Raw genomic sequence first — 22,512 nt, 5'->3', positions numbered from 1 at the left:
GCACGCACTCCTGTCACTCGGGGCCCCTCTGCCTGTACGCACTCCTGTCACTCGGGGCCCCTCTGCCTGCACGCACTCCTGTCACTCGGGGCCCCTCTGTCTGTACGCACTCCTGTCACTCGGGGCCCCTCTGTCTGTACGCACTCCTGTCACTCGGGGCATCTCTGCCTGCACGCACTCCTGTCACTCTGGGCCCCTCTGCCTGCACGCACTCCTGTCACTCGGGGCATCTCTGCCTGTACGCACTCCTGTCACTCGGGGCCCCTCTGTCTGTACGCACTCCTGTCACTCTGGGCCCCTCTGTCTGTACGCACTCCTGTCACTCGGGGCCCCTCTGCCTGCACGCACTCCTGTCACTCGGGGGCCCCTCTGCCTGTACGCACTCCTGTCACTCGGGGGCCCCTCTGCCTGTACGCACTCCTGTCACTCGGGGCCCCTCTGCCTGTACGCACTCCTGTCACTCGGGGCCCCTCTGCCTGCACGCACTCCTGTCACTCGGGGGCCCCTCTGCCTGCACGCACTCCTGTCACTCGGGGCCCCTCTGCCTGTACGCACTCCTGTCACTCGGGGCCCCTCTGCCTGTACGCACTCCTGTCACTCGGGGCCCCTCTGCCTGTACGCACTCCTGTCACTTGGTATATCTTACACACTCGCGCACATGTTCAGATTGTGGTACGCTATGTACATCTGATTATGCGAGATTTTCAAATACACATTGTATTAATTTATTCCTGAATGACTTGGTGTAGCTGCTGAAGTTGGTGCATGCAGTGTATTTTGTGTGACCGTTCTGATCGGATCTTCATGGCGCATGTATACAAGAGCTTATCTGCACTGATGACATGTGAGATGTGAGAGGGTTGTCTTCCCTTTGGGAGGGGTGGTGTGAGTCAGACTTCCTACCAGCATGTCCAAAACTACACAAAATCTGCTAGAAGCGCCTAATCGGATAGTTTTTAAAGCAACATCACGAGCGCTGCCAAAAAAGCATTGTGTATATGCTTAATTGATTACTGAGAACATGGGGAGAAGAATTGGCTGCGCTTGTAATGTGGCCAAAAAAAACCAACCTGGTTAATGGAGAGCTGACAAACACAAAAATGATAATAAAAATTGTTTATTTAAAATATAAATATACCAATGAAATTAGCACAATATCCTGAAATATTGATTATATAGGTGTACTCTGAGCTGACCCTAAATATCAAACAACAAGTAGCAGCATTGATACAATTATTAGATGATTATGAGAGAAAGTTATAACAATAATGTAACAAACATGTGGCTTCTCACTGAGATCAATCATTCACAGAATTCATGAGATTAATATTATCTAGGAGTACAGAGGCAGCATGTACTCCGAGAAATAGGAGAGTCCCAACAGCAAATGGTTTAGCTTGAGGAAAAATGATTAGCTTATCTCTTAAGGGCTATTTGTACCGGGCGTCCCGGGTAAGATCCAGTAATGCCCTTTTGATGGATAAATGATTCTAACAGACTGCCCTAATGGGAGCTATTCCCGTATGCTGGGAAATAGCTCTGCTTTAACCGGCTTTATTTCCAGGGATCTCCCGTGAGCTGGTAGAAATCCTTTAAAGTGCCCACTTACGTGCAGTTAGGAGTAACAGGTCCCTTGCCGTTAATTGCTTAATTAGCAGAGCAGAAAGTACTTGCCGTGCAGCGAAGTTTTTCCAGAATGGGCAGGTGTGAAGAGATGAATGAGCACACTGGAGCTGAAGTGTCCGTGCTCGGCAACCGCCGCTAGCAGCAGGGGAAAGCCGCTCAGTGAGAAGCGCTGATCGGAGCCGTCCGTAATGGATGCTTGCAATGCCGGAGTTCAATGGGTCAGCAATCAGAGGGATGGTGGGAGGAGCCTAACGCGTTTCGTCACGATTACGTGACTTTTTCAAAGGAATATGAGGGGTGGTGTGAGTCAGACTTCCTACCAGCATGGAAGGGGTCCGTGAAGAATTTTCCTTTCTGTAGATTTCAGACACAGTGTATAGAATGGTGTACGAGCAGACTCGCCTGTTCTACGAGGGCCTTGAAAAGCGCTGCAGCGACAAGAGAGCAGAGATGGAGAGTCAGATACGGACGGACATGGACCAGATCATTGCCTGCAAGGAACATGTATCCAACAAGATTCGAGGTAAAGGCGATACGTGGGCTCCTCTGTCCTTTGACTGTGATATGTATACGCACAAAATAAGAACAGTGACCGCGCTTAGCATGCTGTGGCAGAGGGCCATCACTCCTTATCCTGTGGGCCTCACTACAGTTGGAGAACTGAACTCACTTGTTTCATTAGGATTCCAATGTATAGCTCAGTCTGTGCTTAGGTGTATAGAGGACTATAAACTCAGACTGATGTGTTCTGTCTCACAGCGGCAGTGTTGCCCAAGGCTGAATTGTGCGTGAGAAACCATGTCCAGTCTCACATCCCATCTATCCTGGAGGCTCTGATGGTGCCAACAAGTCAGGGCTTCACCGAGGTGCGTGAGCTGCTCTTCACCGAGGCCACGGAGATGAACAAGAACCTGGTGAACGAGGGAGGATGGGACAAGCTGGGCGAGGTAAGGAGACGGCAAGTGGAGGGAGGGGACCATATTGCTTCTCCAGATATCTGGTTGGGATATGATCTTAAAATAAGAATACACATCCATATGTCATCATGTAGGATCTATACTGGAACCATTGTGAATCCTGGCATAGGGGCTGAGGATGGGAGGGTATGTACGGCCCCTGCTTGAGATCCATCCCTGGGGGAACTGGATGTATCAAACCTTGTAAAGATTGCAACCAATCAGCTCCTGTACTTGATAAATGATAGCCTGATGCCGATTGGCTTGCTACGGGCAACTTCTCTTTCTGTAATCCTTTAGAAGGTCTGATATATCTGCCCCATAGACAAGATGGGATAAGCCCATGGATCTGTTGGATGTCTGAGGTCTAGTCAGGGCCGCATGAGCAGGAATATACACTCTTAATGGGTATCTTGTCTGTCCACTAGCACATGGAGAAAATATCCCAGCTGGCCTATCATCCGGTAAAAATGCAGCAGTGCTATGAGAAGATGGATCACCTAAATCTAGAGGGCCTACAGCAGAGGTTCGATGTGGGAAGCCCATCCGTGTTCAAGCAGAGGGCGCAGATCCTGATGAGGGAGGTGAGGAAAGAACTTAGCTAAGCATTTTCTCCAACAAGAGCAAGACTGACGCAGAGCACAGCTGGGAGGCCGCACAATGCAATATTTTTCTCCATGCACCGTGAATCAACAGCTCCCTCTAGTGGTATTTTATGTGTATGTTTTTTTTTTTTTTTTTTATGCCAACAAATTCAAGGGAAATACTATGTTTAGGCTGTTAATTTTTTTTTTTGTTATAATAGCTACAAATTACCAATGTAAGGTTTAGTACTGTACATGTTAAATTGTAACATTACTGGTTTATAGTGCTGCATTGCAATAAATCCATTTTGTTCCTTGGTAGCAAACAGACAATGCAGTGTACACATTTGAGCAACTGATACACCAGGATCTCAGCAAGTCTGAAGGAGGAGAGAATATGTGCAGGGACATCCAGCGTATACTGGAGCGCGTTCTAAAGGTGAGATAATGAATGCTCCAATATATTATGATTGTGGCTGCTGTGTGTAACGGTTTTAATCTTTTAAAACGGGTGGGGAACCTTTTTTCTACGAAGGGCCATTTGAATATTTATAAAATCCTTCAGGTGCCATACAAAAATTATCAACGTAAAAATTAGCATGCCCCCAGTAGTTATGCCCCCAGTAGATATGCCACTTAGTGGTACTGTGTGTGCCCGCGTGCCAATACATGGGTGTGGCCACATGCCACATGGGGAATGGCCAATTAAAATGGGGCGTGATACACATATGCCCTCATTAGTGCAGTGTAAGATACACATATGCCCCCAGTAGTGCACTGCCAGATACACACATGCCCCACAGTACCAGATACACACATGCCCCACAGTGCCAGGTATACACATGCCCCACAATGACCTTCCCCCCTCCTGCTGCTCACCGCTGTCTCTGCCATGTTAGGGGAGGAGGGCGCAGCGCCTCTCCTGCCCCTCAATGCTCCGTGAAGTCCAATCTCCAGCGGCGGGTATCTTAAATGAGGCACCGGTTCGTTAGCCAATCAGAACTTGCGGACCGGAAGCCAATCAGGAGCCGGGGCGCGAGCTCTGATTGGCTAACAAACCAATGAGATTCACCCTGCAGCTTCCACCGGAGATCACGGAGCACATTGAGGGGCAGGAGAGGCCCTGCGCTGCGCTCTCCTCCCCTCACATAGCGGCTGCAGCACTGGCCGCCGGCACGGATGAAGAGGCTAATCGGGCTTTATATGGCCCGCGGGCCGGACGTTCCCCACCCGTTTTAAAAGATTTAAAAAATATCACAATTCTTAACGCTTGGCCCCTGTTTATTTATAAGATGGTTTGCAAATCATCGGAGCTGTAGGACAGGCCCCTGTGACAGTACAGTATCACTCTGCCACCCTGTCAGGGATATACAGATATATCTTGCCTTGTTACTGACCACTCCCAACAGACACCCACTCATTCAGCTGTAGTCACCACCAGTCTCCTACACTGGCCCCTTGGAGCACTTACCTCTGGCATTGTGTATAGCTGCTGCACCTCCTTGCATGTGACTGGCTGCTTCCTAGTAACCACTAGGGAGGAGAGGACAACTGCATTGAACATCATGGCCAGCAGTGTCCTCCTCCTTTATCACCATCATTATATCCAGTGATTGACTTGATGATGGTACAAAAGTAGGTGGACACTGCCGGCCAGTGATTCTCATAGACAACACCGCACGGCACTGCCACTATTATACAGTCACCTACAGAATAGCGGTCACAGCTGCCGGGCACGTGTGGTACAGTCGTTGAGCGTGATCATTATCCCGTCACTGGACACGCCTATTACTAGCGCACAGAATTGTTTATGACCGCATGTTAGGCGTACCCAGCAACTTTTCCCGGATATTTTTTATTTAGGTTTTACTTTTTTTAAACAACGCTTTCAGTTTAAAAATAATGACACATGCAGACGATCACATCTTTAAGAAACCTTGATTTATTTAGAACACAAAGAAGTGGGCAGACACCGTCTACTTTTGTAATATCACAAGTTGGAGAGAAGTCGGCTGATCTGATGAAAAAGTTGGTTAGATGTGTGGGGCACGGTTTTAAGCTGGTTACACACCTATACAATCCATGGCCCAATCACCCGATAGTGGATGACCGGGCCGACGATTATATACTGTAGGTATGAATGCTGTACCGCTGTAAATGCGTTAACCGATTAAACGACTTTTAACACTCTTACAACAGTTATGATTGGGAGGTCGCATGTTATGTGCTGTTTAGTATTTGTTGGGCCGACCTCTGGATCACACAGAAGCCTGTACACATTGAGCTATTTTAGTGCAGTGTGTACGCGGCTCGCAGGGGGCTGGCAGCAGGTCACTCTGGGGATACAGTGCACAGATGATCGGGGGCGTTAAACCCGATCAGCCGGGGATCAAATAGGTGTGTACCCAGCTTTAGTTGGACGGTTGGATGAAAGTTAAGATGGGTACCCACCTATTCAATCCCCAGTTGATCAGGATACATGTTGGATTGTATAGGTGTGTGCCCAGCTTTAGTCTGGACTGTATAGGTGTGTACCCAGCTTTAGTCTGGACTGTATAGGCGTGCGCCCAGCTTTAGTCTGGACTGTATAGCCGTGCGCCCAGCTTTAGTCTGGACTGTGTAGGCGTGCGCCCAGCTTTAGTTTGGACTGTGTAGGCGTGCGCCCAGCTTTAGTCTGGACTGCGTAGGCGTGCGCCCAGCTGTGAGACATCCTGCTGCAGTGCTTTAGTCTGGACTGTATAGCCGTGCGCCCAGCTTTAGTCTGGACTGTGTAGGCGTGCGCCCAGCTTTAGTCTGGACTGTATAGGCGTGCGCCCAGCTTTAGTCTGGACTGTATAGCCGTGCGCCCAGCTTTAGTCTGGACTGTGTAGGCGTGCGCCCAGCTTTAGTCTGGACTGTGTAGCCGTGCGCCCAGCTTTAGTCTGGACTGTGTAGGCGTGCGCCCAGCTTTAGTCTGGACTGTGTAGCCGTGCGCCCAGCTTTAGTCTGGACTGTGTAGGCGTGCGCCCAGCTTTAGTCTGGACTGTGTAGCCGTGCGCCCAGCTTTAGTCTGGACTGTGTAGCCGTGCGCCCAGCTTTAGTCTGGACTGTGTAGGCGTGCGCCCAGCTTTAGTCTGGACTGTGTAGGCGTGCGCCCAGCTTTAGTCTGGACTGTGTAGGCGTGCGCCCAGCTTTAGTCTGGACTGTGTAGGCGTGCGTCCAGCTTTAGTCTGGACTGTGTAGGCGTGCGCCCAGCTTTAGTCTGGACTGTGTAGGCGTGCGCCCAGCTTTAGTCTGGACTGTGTAGGCGTGCGCCCAGCTTTAGTCTGGACTGTGTAGCCGTGCGCCCAGCTTTAGTCTGGACTGTGTAGGCGTGCGCCCAGCTTTAGTCTGGACTGTGTAGGCGTGCGCCCAGCTTTAGTCTGGACTGTGTAGGCGTGCGTCCAGCTTTAGTCTGGACTGTGTAGGCGTGCGCCCAGCTTTAGTCTGGACTGTGTAGGCGTGCGCCCAGCTTTAGTCTGGACTGTGTAGGCGTGCGCCCAGCTTTAGTCTGGACTGTGTAGGCGTGCGCCCAGCTTTAGTTTGGACTGTGTAGGCGTGCGCCCAGCTTTAGTCTGGACTGTGTAGGCGTGCGCCCAGCTTTAGTCTGGACTGTGTAGGCGTGCGCCCAGCTTTAGTCTGGACTGTGTAGGCGTGCGCCCAGCTTTAGTATGGACTGTGTAGGCGTGCGCCCAGCTTTAGTCTGGACTGTGTAGGCGTGCGCCCAGCTTTAGTCTGGACTGTGTAGGCGTGCGCCCAGCTTTAGTCTGGACTGTGTAGGCGTGCGCCCAGCTTTAGTCTGGACTGTGTAGGCGTGCGCCCAGCTTTAGTCTGGACTGTGTAGGCGTGCGCCCAGCTTTAGTCTGGACTGTGTAGGCGTGCGCCCAGCTTTAGTTTGGACTGTGTAGGCGTGCGCCCAGCTTTAGTCTGGACTGCGTAGGCGTGCGCCCAGCTGTGAGACATCCTGCTGCAGTGCTGTAGCACTGCTCTCTCCCCTGTCTGCCCGCGGCTGTCCCGTCATATACCTCCCCCCACCCCTCTCCTCCTCTGGGTCCCACATCTCAATCTGACATATTTTTTTATGTCTGACTGAGATGGTCGGAAACGGGGCCAAATTCGACAGGATTTGGCCCCGTTTCACTCAAAAATACGTGAATCGGCAGCTATACCGCCGATTCACGTACTATTCGACAAGTCGAATTCCACGACTTGTCGAATAAAAACTGATGGGACTGAATAGGTCGAATCACTATTTGACCTTAAAAAGTCGAAAACTGCCGTCTTTTCGACAGAGGGCAGTTTTCGACCCTAATTGATTATACCCCTTAATCTGGATCGTATAGGTGTGCGCCCAGCTTTAGTCTGGACTGCATAGGTGTGCGCCCAGCTTTAGTCTGGACTAGATAGGCGTGTATCCAGCTTTAGTCTGGACTAGATAGGCGTGTATCCAGCTTTAGTCTGGACTAGATAGGCGTGTATCCAGCTTTAGTCTGGACTAGATAGGCGTGTATCCAGCTTTAGTCTGGACTAGATAGGCGTGTATCCAGCTTTAGTCTGGACTAGATAGGCGTGTATCCAGCTTTAGTCTGGACTAGATAGGCGTGCGCCCAGCTTTAGTCGGGATTGTGTAGGCGTGTATCCAGCTTTAGTCTGGACTAGATAGGTGTGTGCCCAGCTTTAGTCGGGACTGTATAGGTGTGTACCCAGCTGTAGTCGGGACTGTATAGGTGTGTACCCTGCTTTAGTCGGGACTGTATAGGTGTGTACCCAGCTTTAGTCGGGACTGTATAGGTGTGTACCCAGCTTTAGTCGGGACTAGATAGGCGTGTATCCAGCTTTAGTCAGAATTGTGTAGGTGTGTGCCCAGCTTTAGTCGGGACTGTATAGGTGTGTGCCCAGCTTTAGTCTGGACTGTATAGGCGTGCGCCCAGCTTTAGTCTGGACTGTATAGGGCGTGCGCCCAGCTTTAGTCTGGACTGTGTAGGCGTGCGCCCAGCTTTAGTCTGGACTGTGTAGGCGTGCGTCCAGCTTTAGTCTGGACTGTGTAGGCGTGCTCCCAGCTTTAGTCTGGACTGTGTAGGCGTGCGCCCAGCTTTAGTCTGGACTGTGTAGGCGTGCGCCCAGCTTTAGTCTGGACTGTGTAGCCGTGCGCCCAGCTTTAGTCTGGACTGTGTAGGCGTGCGCCCAGCTTTAGTTTGGACTGTGTAGGCGTGCGCCCAGCTTTAGTCTGGACTGTGTAGGCGTGCGCCCAGCTTTAGTCTGGACTGTGTAGGCGTGCGCCCAGCTTTAGTCTGGACTGTGTAGGCGTGCGCCCAGCTTTAGTCTGGACTGTGTAGGCGTGCGCCCAGCTTTAGTCTGGACTGTGTAGGCGTGCGCCCAGCTTTAGTCTGGACTGTGTAGGCGTGCGCCCAGCTTTAGTCTGGACTGTGTAGGCGTGCGCCCAGCTTTAGTCTGGACTGTGTAGGCGTGCGCCCAGCTTTAGTCTGGACTGTGTAGGCGTGCGCCCAGCTTTAGTCTGGACTGTGTAGGCGTGCGCCCAGCTTTAGTCTGGACTGTGTAGGCGTGCGCCCAGCTTTAGTCTGGACTGTGTAGGCGTGCGCCCAGCTTTAGTCTGGACTGTGTAGGCGTGCGCCCAGCTTTAGTCTGGACTGTGTAGGCGTGCGCCCAGCTGTGAGACATCCTGCTGCAGTGCTGTAGCACTGCTCTCCCAAGTCTGCCCGCGGCTGTCCCGTCATATACCTCCCCCCACCCCTCTCCTCCTCTGGGTCCCACATCTCAATCCGACATATTTTTTTATGTCTGACTGAGATGGTCGGAAACGGGGCCAAATTCGACAGGATTTGGCCCCGTTTCACTCAAAAATACGTGAATCGGCAGCTATACCGCCGATTCACGTACTATTCGACAAGTCGAATTCCACGACTTGTCGAATAAAAACTGATGGGACTGAATAGGTCGAATCACTATTTGACCTTAAAAAGTCGAAAACTGCCGTCTTTTCGACAGAGGGCAGTTTTCGACCCTAATTGATTATACCCCTTAATCTGGATCGTATAGGTGTGCGCCCAGCTTTAGTCTGGACTGTATAGGTGTGCGCCCAGCTTTAGTCTGGACTAGATAGGCGTGTATCCAGCTTTAGTCTGGACTAGATAGGCGTGTATCCAGCTTTAGTCTGGACTAGATAGGCGTGTATCCAGCTTTAGTCTGGACTAGATAGGCGTGTATCCAGCTTTAGTCTGGACTAGATAGGCGTGTATCCAGCTTTAGTCTGGACTAGATAGGCGTGTATCCAGCTTTAGTCTGGACTAGATAGGCGTGCGCCCAGCTTTAGTCGGGATTGTGTAGGCGTGTATCCAGCTTTAGTCTGGACTAGATAGGTGTGTGCCCAGCTTTAGTCGGGACTGTATAGGTGTGTACCCAGCTGTAGTCGGGACTGTATAGGTGTGTACCCAGCTTTAGTCGGGACTGTATAGGTGTGTACCCAGCTTTAGTCGGGACTAGATAGGCGTGTATCCAGCTTTAGTCAGAATTGTGTAGGTGTGTGCCCAGCTTTAGTCGGGACTGTATAGGTGTGTGCCCAGCTTTAGTCAGGACTGTAAAGGCGTGCGCCCAGCTTTAGTCTGGACTGTATAGGCGTGCGCCCAGCTTTAGTCTGGACTGTATAGGGCGTGCGCCCAGCTTTAGTCTGGACTGTGTAGGCGTGCGCCCAGCTTTAGTCTGGACTGTGTAGGCGTGCGTCCAGCTTTAGTCTGGACTGTGTAGGCGTGCTCCCAGCTTTAGTCTGGACTGTGTAGGCGTGCTCCCAGCTTTAGTCTGGACTGTGTAGGCGTGCGCCCAGCTTTAGTCTGGACTGTGTAGGCGTGCGCCCAGCTTTAGTCTGGACTGTGTAGCCGTGCGCCCAGCTTTAGTCTGGACTGTGTAGGCGTGCGCCCAGCTTTAGTTTGGACTGTGTAGGCGTGCGCCCAGCTTTAGTCTGGACTGTGTAGGCGTGCGCCCAGCTTTAGTCTGGACTGTGTAGGCGTGCGCCCAGCTTTAGTCTGGACTGTGTAGGCGTGCGCCCAGCTTTAGTCTGGACTGTGTAGGCGTGCGCCCAGCTTTAGTCTGGACTGTGTAGGCGTGCGCCCAGCTGTGAGACATCTTGCTGCAGTGCTGTAGCACTGCTCTCCCCTGTCTGCCCGCGGCTGTCCCGTCATATACCTCCCCCCACCCCTCTCCTCCTCTGGGTCCCACATCTCAATCCGACATATTTTTTTATGTCTGACTGAGATGGTCGGAAACGGGGCCAAATTCGACAGGATTTGGCCCCGTTTCACTCAAAAATACGTGAATCGGCAGCTATACCGCCGATTCACGTACTATTCGACAAGTTGAATTCCACGACTTGTCGAATAAAAACTGATGGGACTGAATAGGTCGAATCACTATTTGACCTTAAAAAGTCGAAAACTGCCGTCTTTTCGACAGAGGGCAGTTTTCGACCCTAATTGAATATACCCCTTAATCTGGATCGTATAGGTGTGCGCCCAGCTTTAGTCTGGACTAGATAGGCGTGTATCCAGCTTTAGTCTGGACTAGATAGGCGTGTATCCAGCTTTAGTCTGGACTAGACAGGCGTGTATCCAGCTTTAGTCTGGACTAGACAGGCGTGTATCCAGCTTTAGTCTGGACTAGATAGGCGTGTATCCAGCTTTAGTCTGGACTAGACAGGCGTGTATCCAGCTTTAGTCTGGACTAGATAGGCGTGTATCCAGCTTTAGTCTGGACTAGATAGGCGTGCGCCCAGCTTTAGTCGGGATTGTGTAGGCGTGTATCCAGCTTTAGTCTGGACTAGATAGGTGTGTGCCCAGCTTTAGTCGGGACTGTATAGGTGTGTACCCAGCTTTAGTCGGGACTGTATAGGTGTGTACCCAGCTTTAGTCGGGACTGTATAGGTGTGTACCCAGCTTTAGTCGGGACTGTATAGGTGTGTACCCAGCTTTAGTCGGGACTGTATAGGTGTGTACCCAGCTTTAGTCGGGACTGTATAGGTGTGTACCCAGCTATAGTCGGGACTGTATAGGTGTGTACCCAGCTTTAGTCTGGACTAGATAGGCGTGTATCCAGCTTTAGTCGGAATTGTGTAGGTGTGTGCCCAGCTTTAGTCGGGACTGTATAGGTGTGTACCCAGCTTTAGTCTGGATTGTATAGGTGTGTACCCAGCTTTAGTCTGGATTGTATAGGTGTGTACCCAGCTTTAGTCGGGACTGTATAGGTGTGTACCCAGCTTTATTCGGGACTGTATAGGTGTGTACCCAGCTTTAGTCGGGACTGTATAGGTGTGTACCCAGCTTTAGTCGGGACTGTATAGGTGTGTACCCAGCTTTAGTCGGGACTGTATAGGTGTGTACCCAGTTTTATTCGGGACTGTATAGGTGTGTACCCAGCTTTAGTCGGGACTGTATAGGTGTGTACCCAGCTTTAGTCGGGACTAGATAGGCGTGTATCCAGCTTTAGTTGGGATTGTGTAGGTGTGTACCCAGCTTTAGTCGGGATTGTGTAGGTGTGCGCCCAGCTTTAGTCTGGACTGTGTAGGCGTGCGCCCAGCTTTAGTCTGGACTGTGTAGGCGTGCGCCCAGCTTTAGTCTGGACTGTGTAGGCGTGCGCCCAGCTTTAGTCTGGACTGTGTAGGCGTGCGCCCAGCTTTAGTTTGGACTGTGTAGGCGTGCGCCCAGCTTTAGTCTGGACTGTGTAGGCGTGCGCCCAGCTTTAGTCTGGACTGTGTAGGCGTGCGCCCAGCTTTAGTCTGGACTGTGTAGGCGTGCGCCCAGCTTTAGTCTGGACTGTGTAGGCGTGCGCCCAGCTTTAGTCTGGACTGTGTAGGCGTGCGCCCAGCTTTAGTCTGGACTGTGTAGGCGTGCGCCCAGCTTTAGTCTGGACTGTGTAGGCGTGCGCCCAGCTTTAGTCTGGACTGTGTAGGCGTGCGCCCAGCTTTAGTCTGGACTGTGTAGGCGTGCGCCCAGCTTTAGTCTGGACTGTGTAGGCGTGCGCCCAGCTTTAGTCTGGACTGTGTAGGCGTGCGCCCAGCTTTAGTCTGGACTGTGTAGGCGTGCGCCCAGCTTTAGTCTGGACTGTGTAGGCGTGCGCCCAGCTTTAGTCTGGACTGTGTAGGCGTGCGCCCAGCTGTGAGACATCCTGCTGCAGTGCTGTAGCACTGCTCTCCCCTGTCTGCCCGCGGCTGTCCCGTCATATACCTCCCCCCACCCCTCTCCTCCTCTGGGTCCCACATCTCAATCCGACATATTTTTTTATGTCTGACTGAGATGGTCGGAAACGGGGCCAAATTCGACAGGATTTGGCCCCGTTTCACTCAAAAATACGTGAATCGGCAGCTATACCGCCGATTCACGTACTATTCGACAAGTCGAATTCCACGACTTGTCGAATAAAAACTGATGGGACTGAATAGGTCGAATCACTATTTGACCTTAAAAAGTCGAAAACTGCCGTCTTTTCGACAGAGGGCAGTTTTCGACCCTAATTGAATATACCCCTTAATCTGGATCGTATAGGTGTGCGCCCAGCTTTAGTCTGGACTAGATAGGCGTGTATCCAGCTTTAGTCTGGACTAGATAGGCGTGTATCCAGCTTTAGTCTGGACTAGACAGGCGTGTATCCAGCTTTAGTCTGGACTAGACAGGCGTGTATCCAGCTTTAGTCTGGACTAGATAGGCGTGTATCCAGCTTTAGTCTGGACTAGATAGGCGTGCGCCCAGCTTTAGTCGGGATTGTGTAGGCGTGTATCCAGCTTTAGTCTGGACTAGATAGGTGTGTGCCCAGCTTTAGTCGGGACTGTATAGGTGTGTACCCAGCTTTAGTCGGGACTGTATAGGTGTGTACCCAGCTTTAGTCGGGACTGTATAGGTGTGTACCCAGCTTTAGTCGGGACTGTATAGGTGTGTACCCAGCTTTAGTCGGGACTGTATAGGTGTGTACCCAGCTTTAGTCGGGACTGTATAGGTGTGTACCCAGCTATAGTCGGGACTGTATAGGTGTGTACCCAGCTTTAGTCTGGACTAGATAGGCGTGTATCCAGCTTTAGTCGGAATTGTGTAGGTGTGTACCCAGCTTTAGTCTGGATTGTATAGGTGTGTACCCAGCTTTAGTCTGGATTGTATAGGTGTGTACCCAGCTTTAGTCGGGATTGTATAGGTGTGTACCCAGCTTTAGTCGGGACTGTATAGGTGTGTACCCAGCTTTAGTCGGGACTGTATAGGTGTGTACCCAGCTTTAGTCGGGACTGTATAGGTGTGTGCCCAGCTTTAGTCTGGACTGTATAGGCGTGCGCCCAGCTTTAGTCTGGACTGTATAGGGCGTGCGCCCAGCTTTAGTCTGGACTGTGTAGGCGTGCGCCCAGCTTTAGTCTGGACTGTGTAGGCGTGCGTCCAGCTTTAGTCTGGACTGTGTAGGCGTGCTCCCAGCTTTAGTCTGGACTGTGTAGGCGTGCGCCCAGCTTTAGTCTGGACTGTGTAGGCGTGCGCCCAGCTTTAGTCTGGACTGTGTAGCCGTGCGCCCAGCTTTAGTCTGGACTGTGTAGGCGTGCGCCCAGCTTTAGTCTGGACTGTGTAGGCGTGCGCCCAGCTTTAGTCTGGACTGTGTAGGCGTGCGCCCAGCTTTAGTCTGGACTGTGTAGGCGTGCGCCCAGCTTTAGTCTGGACTGTGTAGGCGTGCGCCCAGCTTTAGTCTGGACTGTGTAGGCGTGCGCCCAGCTTTAGTCTGGACTGTGTAGGCGTGCGCCCAGCTTTAGTCTGGACTGTGTAGGCGTGCGCCCAGCTTTAGTCTGGACTGTGTAGGCGTGCGCCCAGCTGTGAGACATCCTGCTGCAGTGCTGTAGCACTGCTCTCCCAAGTCTGCCCGCGGCTGTCCCGTCATATACCTCCCCCCACCCCTCTCCTCCTCTGGGTCCCACATCTCAATCCGACATATTTTTTTATGTCTGACTGAGATGGTCGGAAACGGGGCCAAATTCGACAGGATTTGGCCCCGTTTCACTCAAAAATACGTGAATCGGCAGCTATACCGCCGATTCACGTACTATTCGACAAGTCGAATTCCACGACTTGTCGAATAAAAACTGATGGGACTGAATAGGTCGAATCACTATTTGACCTTAAAAAGTCGAAAACTGCCGTCTTTTCGACAGAGGGCAGTTTTCGACCCTAATTGATTATACCCCTTAATCTGGATCGTATAGGTGTGCGCCCAGCTTTAGTCTGGACTGTATAGGTGTGCGCCCAGCTTTAGTCTGGACTAGATAGGCGTGTATCCAGCTTTAGTCTGGACTAGATAGGCGTGTATCCAGCTTTAGTCTGGACTAGATAGGCGTGTATCCAGCTTTAGTCTGGACTAGATAGGCGTGTATCCAGCTTTAGTCTGGACTAGATAGGCGTGTATCCAGCTTTAGTCTGGACTAGATAGGCGTGTATCCAGCTTTAGTCTGGACTAGATAGGCGTGTATCCAGCTTTAGTCTGGACTAGATAGGCGTGTATCCAGCTTTAGTCTGGACTAGATAGGCGTGTATCCAGCTTTAGTCTGGACTAGATAGGCGTGTATCCAGCTTTAGTCTGGACTAGATAGGCGTGCGCCCAGCTTTAGTCGGGATTGTGTAGGCGTGTATCCAGCTTTAGTCTGGACTAGATAGGTGTGTGCCCAGCTTTAGTCGGGACTGTATAGGTGTGTACCCAGCTGTAGTCGGGACTGTATAGGTGTGTACCCTGCTTTAGTCGGGACTGTATAGGTGTGTACCCAGCTTTAGTCGGGACTGTATAGGTGTGTACCCAGCTTTAGTCGGGACTAGATAGGCGTGTATCCAGCTTTAGTCAGAATTGTGTAGGTGTGTGCCCAGCTTTAGTCGGGACTGTATAGGTGTGTGCCCAGCTTTAGTCAGGACTGTAAAGGCGTGCGCCCAGCTTTAGTCTGGACTGTATAGGCGTGCGCCCAGCTTTAGTCTGGACTGTATAGGGCGTGCGCCCAGCTTTAGTCTGGACTGTGTAGGCGTGCGCCCAGCTTTAGTCTGGACTGTGTAGGCGTGCGTCCAGCTTTAGTCTGGACTGTGTAGGCGTGCTCCCAGCTTTAGTCTGGACTGTGTAGGCGTGCGCCCAGCTTTAGTCTGGACTGTGTAGGCGTGCGCCCAGCTTTAGTCTGGACTGTGTAGCCGTGCGCCCAGCTTTAGTCTGGACTGTGTAGGCGTGCGCCCAGCTTTAGTTTGGACTGTGTAGGCGTGCGCCCAGCTTTAGTCTGGACTGTGTAGGCGTGCGCCCAGCTTTAGTCTGGACTGTGTAGGCGTGCGCCCAGCTTTAGTCTGGACTGTGTAGGCGTGCGCCCAGCTTTAGTCTGGACTGTGTAGGCGTGCGCCCAGCTTTAGTCTGGACTGTGTAGGCGTGCGCCCAGCTGTGAGACATCTTGCTGCAGTGCTGTAGCACTGCTCTCCCCTGTCTGCCCGCGGCTGTCCCGTCATATACCTCCCCCCACCCCTCTCCTCCTCTGGGTCCCACATCTCAATCCGACATATTTTTTTATGTCTGACTGAGATGGTCGGAAACGGGGCCAAATTCGACAGGATTTGGCCCCGTTTCACTCAAAAATACGTGAATCGGCAGCTATACCGCCGATTCACGTACTATTCGACAAGTTGAATTCCACGACTTGTCGAATAAAAACTGATGGGACTGAATAGGTCGAATCACTATTTGACCTTAAAAAGTCGAAAACTGCCGTCTTTTCGACAGAGGGCAGTTTTCGACCCTAATTGAATATACCCCTTAATCTGGATCGTATAGGTGTGCGCCCAGCTTTAGTCTGGACTAGATAGGCGTGTATCCAGCTTTAGTCTGGACTAGATAGGCGTGTATCCAGCTTTAGTCTGGACTAGACAGGCGTGTATCCAGCTTTAGTCTGGACTAGACAGGCGTGTATCCAGCTTTAGTCTGGACTAGATAGGCGTGTATCCAGCTTTAGTCTGGACTAGACAGGCGTGTATCCAGCTTTAGTCTGGACTAGATAGGCGTGTATCCAGCTTTAGTCTGGACTAGATAGGCGTGTGCCCAGCTTTAGTCGGGACTGTATAGGTGTGTACCCAGCTTTAGTCGGGACTGTATAGGTGTGTACCCAGCTTTAGTCGGGACTGTATAGGTGTGTACCCAGCTTTAGTCGGGACTGTATAGGTGTGTACCCAGCTTTAGTCGGGACTGTATAGGTGTGTACCCAGCTTTAGTCGGGACTGTATAGGTGTGTACCCAGCTATAGTCGGGACTGTATAGGTGTGTACCCAGCTTTAGTCTGGACTAGATAGGCGTGTATCCAGCTTTAGTCGGAATTGTGTAGGTGTGTGCCCAGCTTTAGTCGGGACTGTATAGGTGTGTACCCAGCTTTAGTCTGGATTGTATAGGTGTGTACCCAGCTTTAGTCTGGATTGTATAGGTGTGTACCCAGCTTTAGTCGGGACTGTATAGGTGTGTACCCAGCTTTAGTCGGGACTGTATAGGTGTGTACCCAGCTTTAGTCGGGACTGTATAGGTGTGTACCCAGCTTTAGTCGGGACTGTATAGGTGTGTACCCAGCTTTAGTCGGGACTGTATAGGTGTGTACCCAGCTTTATTCGGGACTGTATAGGTGTGTACCCAGCTTTAGTCGGGACTGTATAGGTGTGTACCCAGCTTTAGTCGGGACTGTATAGGTGTGTACCCAGTTTTATTCGGGACTGTATAGGTGTGTACCCAGCTTTAGTCGGGACTGTATAGGTGTGTACCCAGCTTTAGTCGGGACTAGATAGGCGTGTATCCAGCTTTAGTTGGGATTGTGTAGGTGTGTACCCAGCTTTAGTCGGGATTGTGTAGGTGTGCGCCCAGCTTTAGTCTGGACTGTGTAGGCGTGCGCCCAGCTTTAGTCTGGACTGTGTAGGCGTGCGCCCAGCTTTAGTCTGGACTGTGTAGGCGTGCGCCCAGCTTTAGTCTGGACTGTGTAGGCGTGCGCCCAGCTTTAGTTTGGACTGTGTAGGCGTGCGCCCAGCTTTAGTCTGGACTGTGTAGGCGTGCGCCCAGCTTTAGTCTGGACTGTGTAGGCGTGCGCCCAGCTTTAGTCTGGACTGTGTAGGCGTGCGCCCAGCTTTAGTCTGGACTGTGTAGGCGTGCGCCCAGCTTTAGTCTGGACTGTGTAGGCGTGCGCCCAGCTTTAGTCTGGACTGTGTAGGCGTGCGCCCAGCTTTAGTCTGGACTGTGTAGGCGTGCGCCCAGCTTTAGTCTGGACTGTGTAGGCGTGCGCCCAGCTTTAGTCTGGACTGTGTAGGCGTGCGCCCAGCTTTAGTCTGGACTGTGTAGGCGTGCGCCCAGCTTTAGTCTGGACTGTGTAGGCGTGCGCCCAGCTTTAGTCTGGACTGTGTAGGCGTGCGCCCAGCTGTGAGACATCCTGCTGCAGTGCTGTAGCACTGCTCTCCCCTGTCTGCCCGCGGCTGTCCCGTCATATACCTCCCCCCACCCCTCTCCTCCTCTGGGTCCCACATCTCAATCCGACATATTTTTTTATGTCTGACTGAGATGGTCGGAAACGGGGCCAAATTCGACAGGATTTGGCCCCGTTTCACTCAAAAATACGTGAATCGGCAGCTATACCGCCGATTCACGTACTATTCGACAAGTCGAATTCCACGACTTGTCGAATAAAAACTGATGGGACTGAATAGGTCGAATCACTATTTGACCTTAAAAAGTCGAAAACTGCCGTCTTTTCGACAGAGGGCAGTTTTCGACCCTAATTGAATATACCCCTTAATCTGGATCGTATAGGTGTGCGCCCAGCTTTAGTCTGGACTAGATAGGCGTGTATCCAGCTTTAGTCTGGACTAGATAGGCGTGTATCCAGCTTTAGTCTGGACTAGACAGGCGTGTATCCAGCTTTAGTCTGGACTAGACAGGCGTGTATCCAGCTTTAGTCTGGACTAGATAGGCGTGTATCCAGCTTTAGTCTGGACTAGATAGGCGTGCGCCCAGCTTTAGTCGGGATTGTGTAGGCGTGTATCCAGCTTTAGTCTGGACTAGATAGGTGTGTGCCCAGCTTTAGTCGGGACTGTATAGGTGTGTACCCAGCTTTAGTCGGGACTGTATAGGTGTGTACCCAGCTTTAGTCGGGACTGTATAGGTGTGTACCCAGCTTTAGTCGGGACTGTATAGGTGTGTACCCAGCTTTAGTCGGGACTGTATAGGTGTGTACCCAGCTATAGTCGGGACTGTATAGGTGTGTACCCAGCTTTAGTCTGGACTAGATAGGCGTGTATCCAGCTTTAGTCGGAATTGTGTAGGTGTGTGCCCAGCTTTAGTCGGGACTGTATAGGTGTGTACCCAGCTTTAGTCTGGATTGTATAGGTGTGTACCCAGCTTTAGTCTGGATTGTATAGGTGTGTACCCAGCTTTAGTCGGGATTGTATAGGTGTGTACCCAGCTTTAGTCGGGACTGTATAGGTGTGTACCCAGCTTTAGTCGGGACTGTATAGGTGTGTACCCAGCTTTAGTCGGGACTGTATAGGTGTGTACCCAGCTTTATTCGGGACTGTATAGGTGTGTACCCAGCTTTAGTCGGGACTGTATAGGTGTGTACCCAGCTTTAGTCGGGACTGTATAGGTGTGTACCCAGCTTTAGTCGGGACTGTATAGGTGTGTACCCAGTTTTATTCGGGACTGTATAGGTGTGTACCCAGCTTTAGTCGGGACTGTATAGGTGTGTACCCAGCTTTAGTCGGGACTGTATAGGTGTGTACCCAGCTTTAGTCGGGACTAGATAGGCGTGTATCCAGCTTTAGTTGGGATTGTGTAGGTGTGTACCCAGCTTTAGTCGGGATTGTGTAGGTGTGCGCCCAGCTTTAGTTGGGATTGTGTAGGTGTGCGCCCAGCTTTAGTCGGGATTGTGTAGGTGTGCGCCCAGCTTTAGTCGGGATTGTATAGGTGTGCGCCCAGCTTTAGTCTGGATTGTATAGGTGTGCGCCCAGCTTTAGTCGGGACTGTATAGGTGTGTACCCAGTTTTAGTCTGGACTGTATTTTAACACTCTAGATTAGAGAATATTTGACTTAAATCATTAGTAAAAAAAAACGTCATTAATTCCAGTGGCCATGAGGATATTGTATGCTTATGTTTAACTCTATAATATGTATTTATTAGTTCACTAATAGAATGAATCTTGACTTTGTTGTAAAATATCTCCCCTCTTTCTTGTTACTGAGAGACCTGGGTATTTTTTTTTTTTAACTTCTATACAGTAGTTAGCGAGTCTTCCACTTTGGCAGCCACTGCTGGAATTTCATGTGTATCACAAACCCTGTCAGCTCTCCGCTGGCGCCTCCTGTAGGGAATTAGTTGTGTACAATTAGTAACCATACAACCGTTACCCATACTTGCCTACCTGACCCTTTCCATGGAGAAAATGCTCTGTTCCTGGATTTTCCTGATAATGTATGATTGCCATCACCTGTGGTGAAACACCTTTCTTATCAATTAACTAGCTCACCACAGGTGATGGCAATCATATATTACCAGGAAAGTCCAGGAACAGAGCATTTTCTTCCTCATGGAGAGGGTCAGGTAGGCAAGTATGCCGTTACCTCTTCTCAGTTAAAAATTGTGATTACAAAGTAGGAGATGGCTGTGTGCTAAAGGATTGCACACAGCGACTTCCTATATATTCCCAGGAGAGAGCTTTTCCCCAGCTACAAAATCTATACCTTGCTACTTACATCCTGTATCCATATTTCTTTTTCATCCACTAGGGGTCACTGGAGTACTCTTGGGATATGGACGGTGCGTAGCAAAGGAAGGCACATTTAAATATTTAAATGAGCAACCCTCCACTTCCCTCCTCCATACTCCCAGGATCCCCAGTGTTTTTATGTGCCTCAAGGAAGCACATCATGAGCTGAAAGCTCACGTTTGATTTTACTTTTTACAACTTTCATTTTTGATTGATTTTACAGACAATACCTTCCCCACTTACTAAGAAGTGTGGGTCCGGAATTGTACTGCCTCCAGCCGCTGCTGACACGTGGGCGCTTGCAGGAGAAGCACGGCCGTGTCAGCCAGGCAGCATGCGGTCCCTTCCCCACTTACAGAGAAGTGAGGGTCCGGGACTGAGTGGCCATCTCCTCCACATGTACACGCTGGGTGGAGGAGATTTCAGAGGAGTCATCATTTTTTCTAACAGGCGCTTTCAGCGCTGCTGCCGCAAGATGAGGGAGAGACTGCATGCGGTTAGCTTCCACAGCTTCCGCAAGGTTAGTGCACTCCCCCAGTACTGCACGCTCCCAGACACACAGCAGGTGCTGGGGGCGTGGTCTTCCGCCGCTGGCCGCCCGCTCCATGTTCCCAGCTGGCCGCCGCTACAGACACCCCGCTGGCCGCCGCTACCTAGCCGCCCGATGCCTGCCTCACTGCCGCCCGGCGCTCGGGCCGCACGTCATTCTCAGCGGGAGCACTCTGATCACAGTGCGCTCCCGCTGCCCGCTATTCAGCCCAGCCGCGGACAGACAGGCTGCCGCCGCTGGGCTTCTGCATCCGTCCCCTGCTGCTCTCCGGCTCCCCTCCGCTAGCTATGTCCGTGGGAGAGGGGAGAGCACTACGGCTGCACAGGGGGAGATCGCGGGACACGGGGGGAGGGGGGGGATGATTATATCCGCAGGTATGCCAGATCCCGATTGCAGGCATATGTTATGAATAATATGCATATGTTATATCTAATGTATGCATGGTAATTTATTACACATATTGTAGTATGTCAAATATACGTAGGGAGTATATTACATATGTATATATAGGCGGTAATATGTAATGTATGCCTGATCTGTTGTGACTAACATTACTGTAAATTGGAAATTGATTTCTATTGTTTCTTGTTCTTATGCTTAACATATGGTGAAAGCACATGGCACTAAGCACATGGCTGGACACCATTTTAACTCAATTTCCTGTTTCTTTGTCCAGGAATTTTTTTTTTCTGCTGTCCTACAACACTTCCCCACTAGAGGAGCAGGGGTGGTGTTAGGAATTTTCTGTCACAAGAAAGTGTGCAGCAATACTTTTCTAGTTTATGTGCACGTTACTTATCTAAGGGTCCACGTGCACAGTGGGAATACCAGTCCGCATCCGGATATATATCCTAATCCTTTTTGAGCGGCTACATCTAACTGTTTATAACGTAGTCACATGCTCATCTGGAGGGTCATGTATTCTCTGTGAGAGCGCTGCGGAATATGTGTGCGCTATATGAATAACTGATAATAAATAATAAATAAACAGTACCCATCAGAGGGCGCATGCTAACATCGGCTGTGTGGTACAAAAAGATTCAATGCCAGACGCAAGGTTCTGAGTTTTAATGCCACTAAGGAACCTAGTTCAGATGCAAGCGTTCCTATAGGATAGAATGCAGCGAGCGCCTGTGCGGATGTGTGTGTTCATAGTTCTAATTCTATTATTAAGCATTCACTATACCAGAGTCTATGACAGCATTTATTGGTGTCAAAACTGTCCTGGTCCCGCCTGCACCTACACTTAATAACTAGTCAGTGTGGACATTCCACCTATGCTAAAGACAATGTTTATGCTGTAGTTGGGGTTTGGGTTACCGACATTATAGTCGCAGACGTAGTTAATAGCCAGTTCTGGCCTCAGAACAGTTTCGACGGCTTGTTACTCACATTGGTATATCGCCTGAGAATTTACGCATGTCTGCTATAGCTGTCAGCCATGTTAGTTCTCGTAGTCCATCACTCTTTGTGGTTGACAGACGCTTTACGTGGCCTTACACGAAAATGTGTTATTTACTCCTAAATTAGAAAATTTCAGTTCTCACGCTCCGGCGTGAGAGTCTATTTACAGCCATTGCCACACCAGTTCTTACAAATAAAACTGCACCAGGGTTCAAATCTTTTAAACCTCAGTCTTTTCCAGTTGTTCTACAACACACACGACACGACTACACGTGGTCGAGAAGGTGGTTTAACTGTCGTTCAGACACAACGGCTGCTGCCAAGCCAATGGCATGGCAAGGTTTTTTTTTAATTGTCTTGTTTCTTCTTTTGTGCAAGCAATTCTTCGGATGTCTCATTCGACATTATTACTGAAATCCACAGATCTGCGGTTACAGATCTGCGGTTACATAATTAGTGTTCAATCACACATAGAGTTCCATTGTCTACCACCTTGGCTGTGGTTTGTCAAGGCTAGATCCAAAACTAGCCGGCCTGTGTCAGAAGACAAAAAGGCAGTTCTGTAGACCGCAATTCAGTGTCTCCTAGATTCAAGGTTATTACA

At 50.6% G+C, this 22,512-nt stretch overlaps 1 protein-coding gene across 3 annotated transcripts in view; it reads left to right on the top strand.

The window, feature by feature from the left end:
* The window catches only part of LOC134948445 (protein Niban 2-like), a 106,953-nt gene that overhangs the window by 74,591 nt on the left and 9,850 nt on the right, over positions 1-22,512 (top strand). For all 3 annotated transcript variants that reach the window (XM_063936421.1, XM_063936420.1, XM_063936422.1), the window contains exons 9-12: positions 1,987-2,149; positions 2,386-2,573; positions 3,011-3,166; positions 3,489-3,605. In XM_063936421.1, coding sequence (XP_063792491.1) covers positions 1,987-2,149; positions 2,386-2,573; positions 3,011-3,166; positions 3,489-3,605 — 624 coding nt within the window. The remainder of the gene's footprint in view (positions 1-1,986; positions 2,150-2,385; positions 2,574-3,010; positions 3,167-3,488; positions 3,606-22,512) is intronic.

The sequence above is a fragment of the Pseudophryne corroboree genome, chromosome 8 (assembly GCF_028390025.1).
Source record: "Pseudophryne corroboree isolate aPseCor3 chromosome 8, aPseCor3.hap2, whole genome shotgun sequence".
Classification (NCBI taxonomy): domain Eukaryota; kingdom Metazoa; phylum Chordata; class Amphibia; order Anura; family Myobatrachidae; genus Pseudophryne; species Pseudophryne corroboree.
The sequence above is the reverse complement of the archived record's forward strand: the minus strand, read 5'-3'. Positions and strand labels throughout refer to the sequence as shown.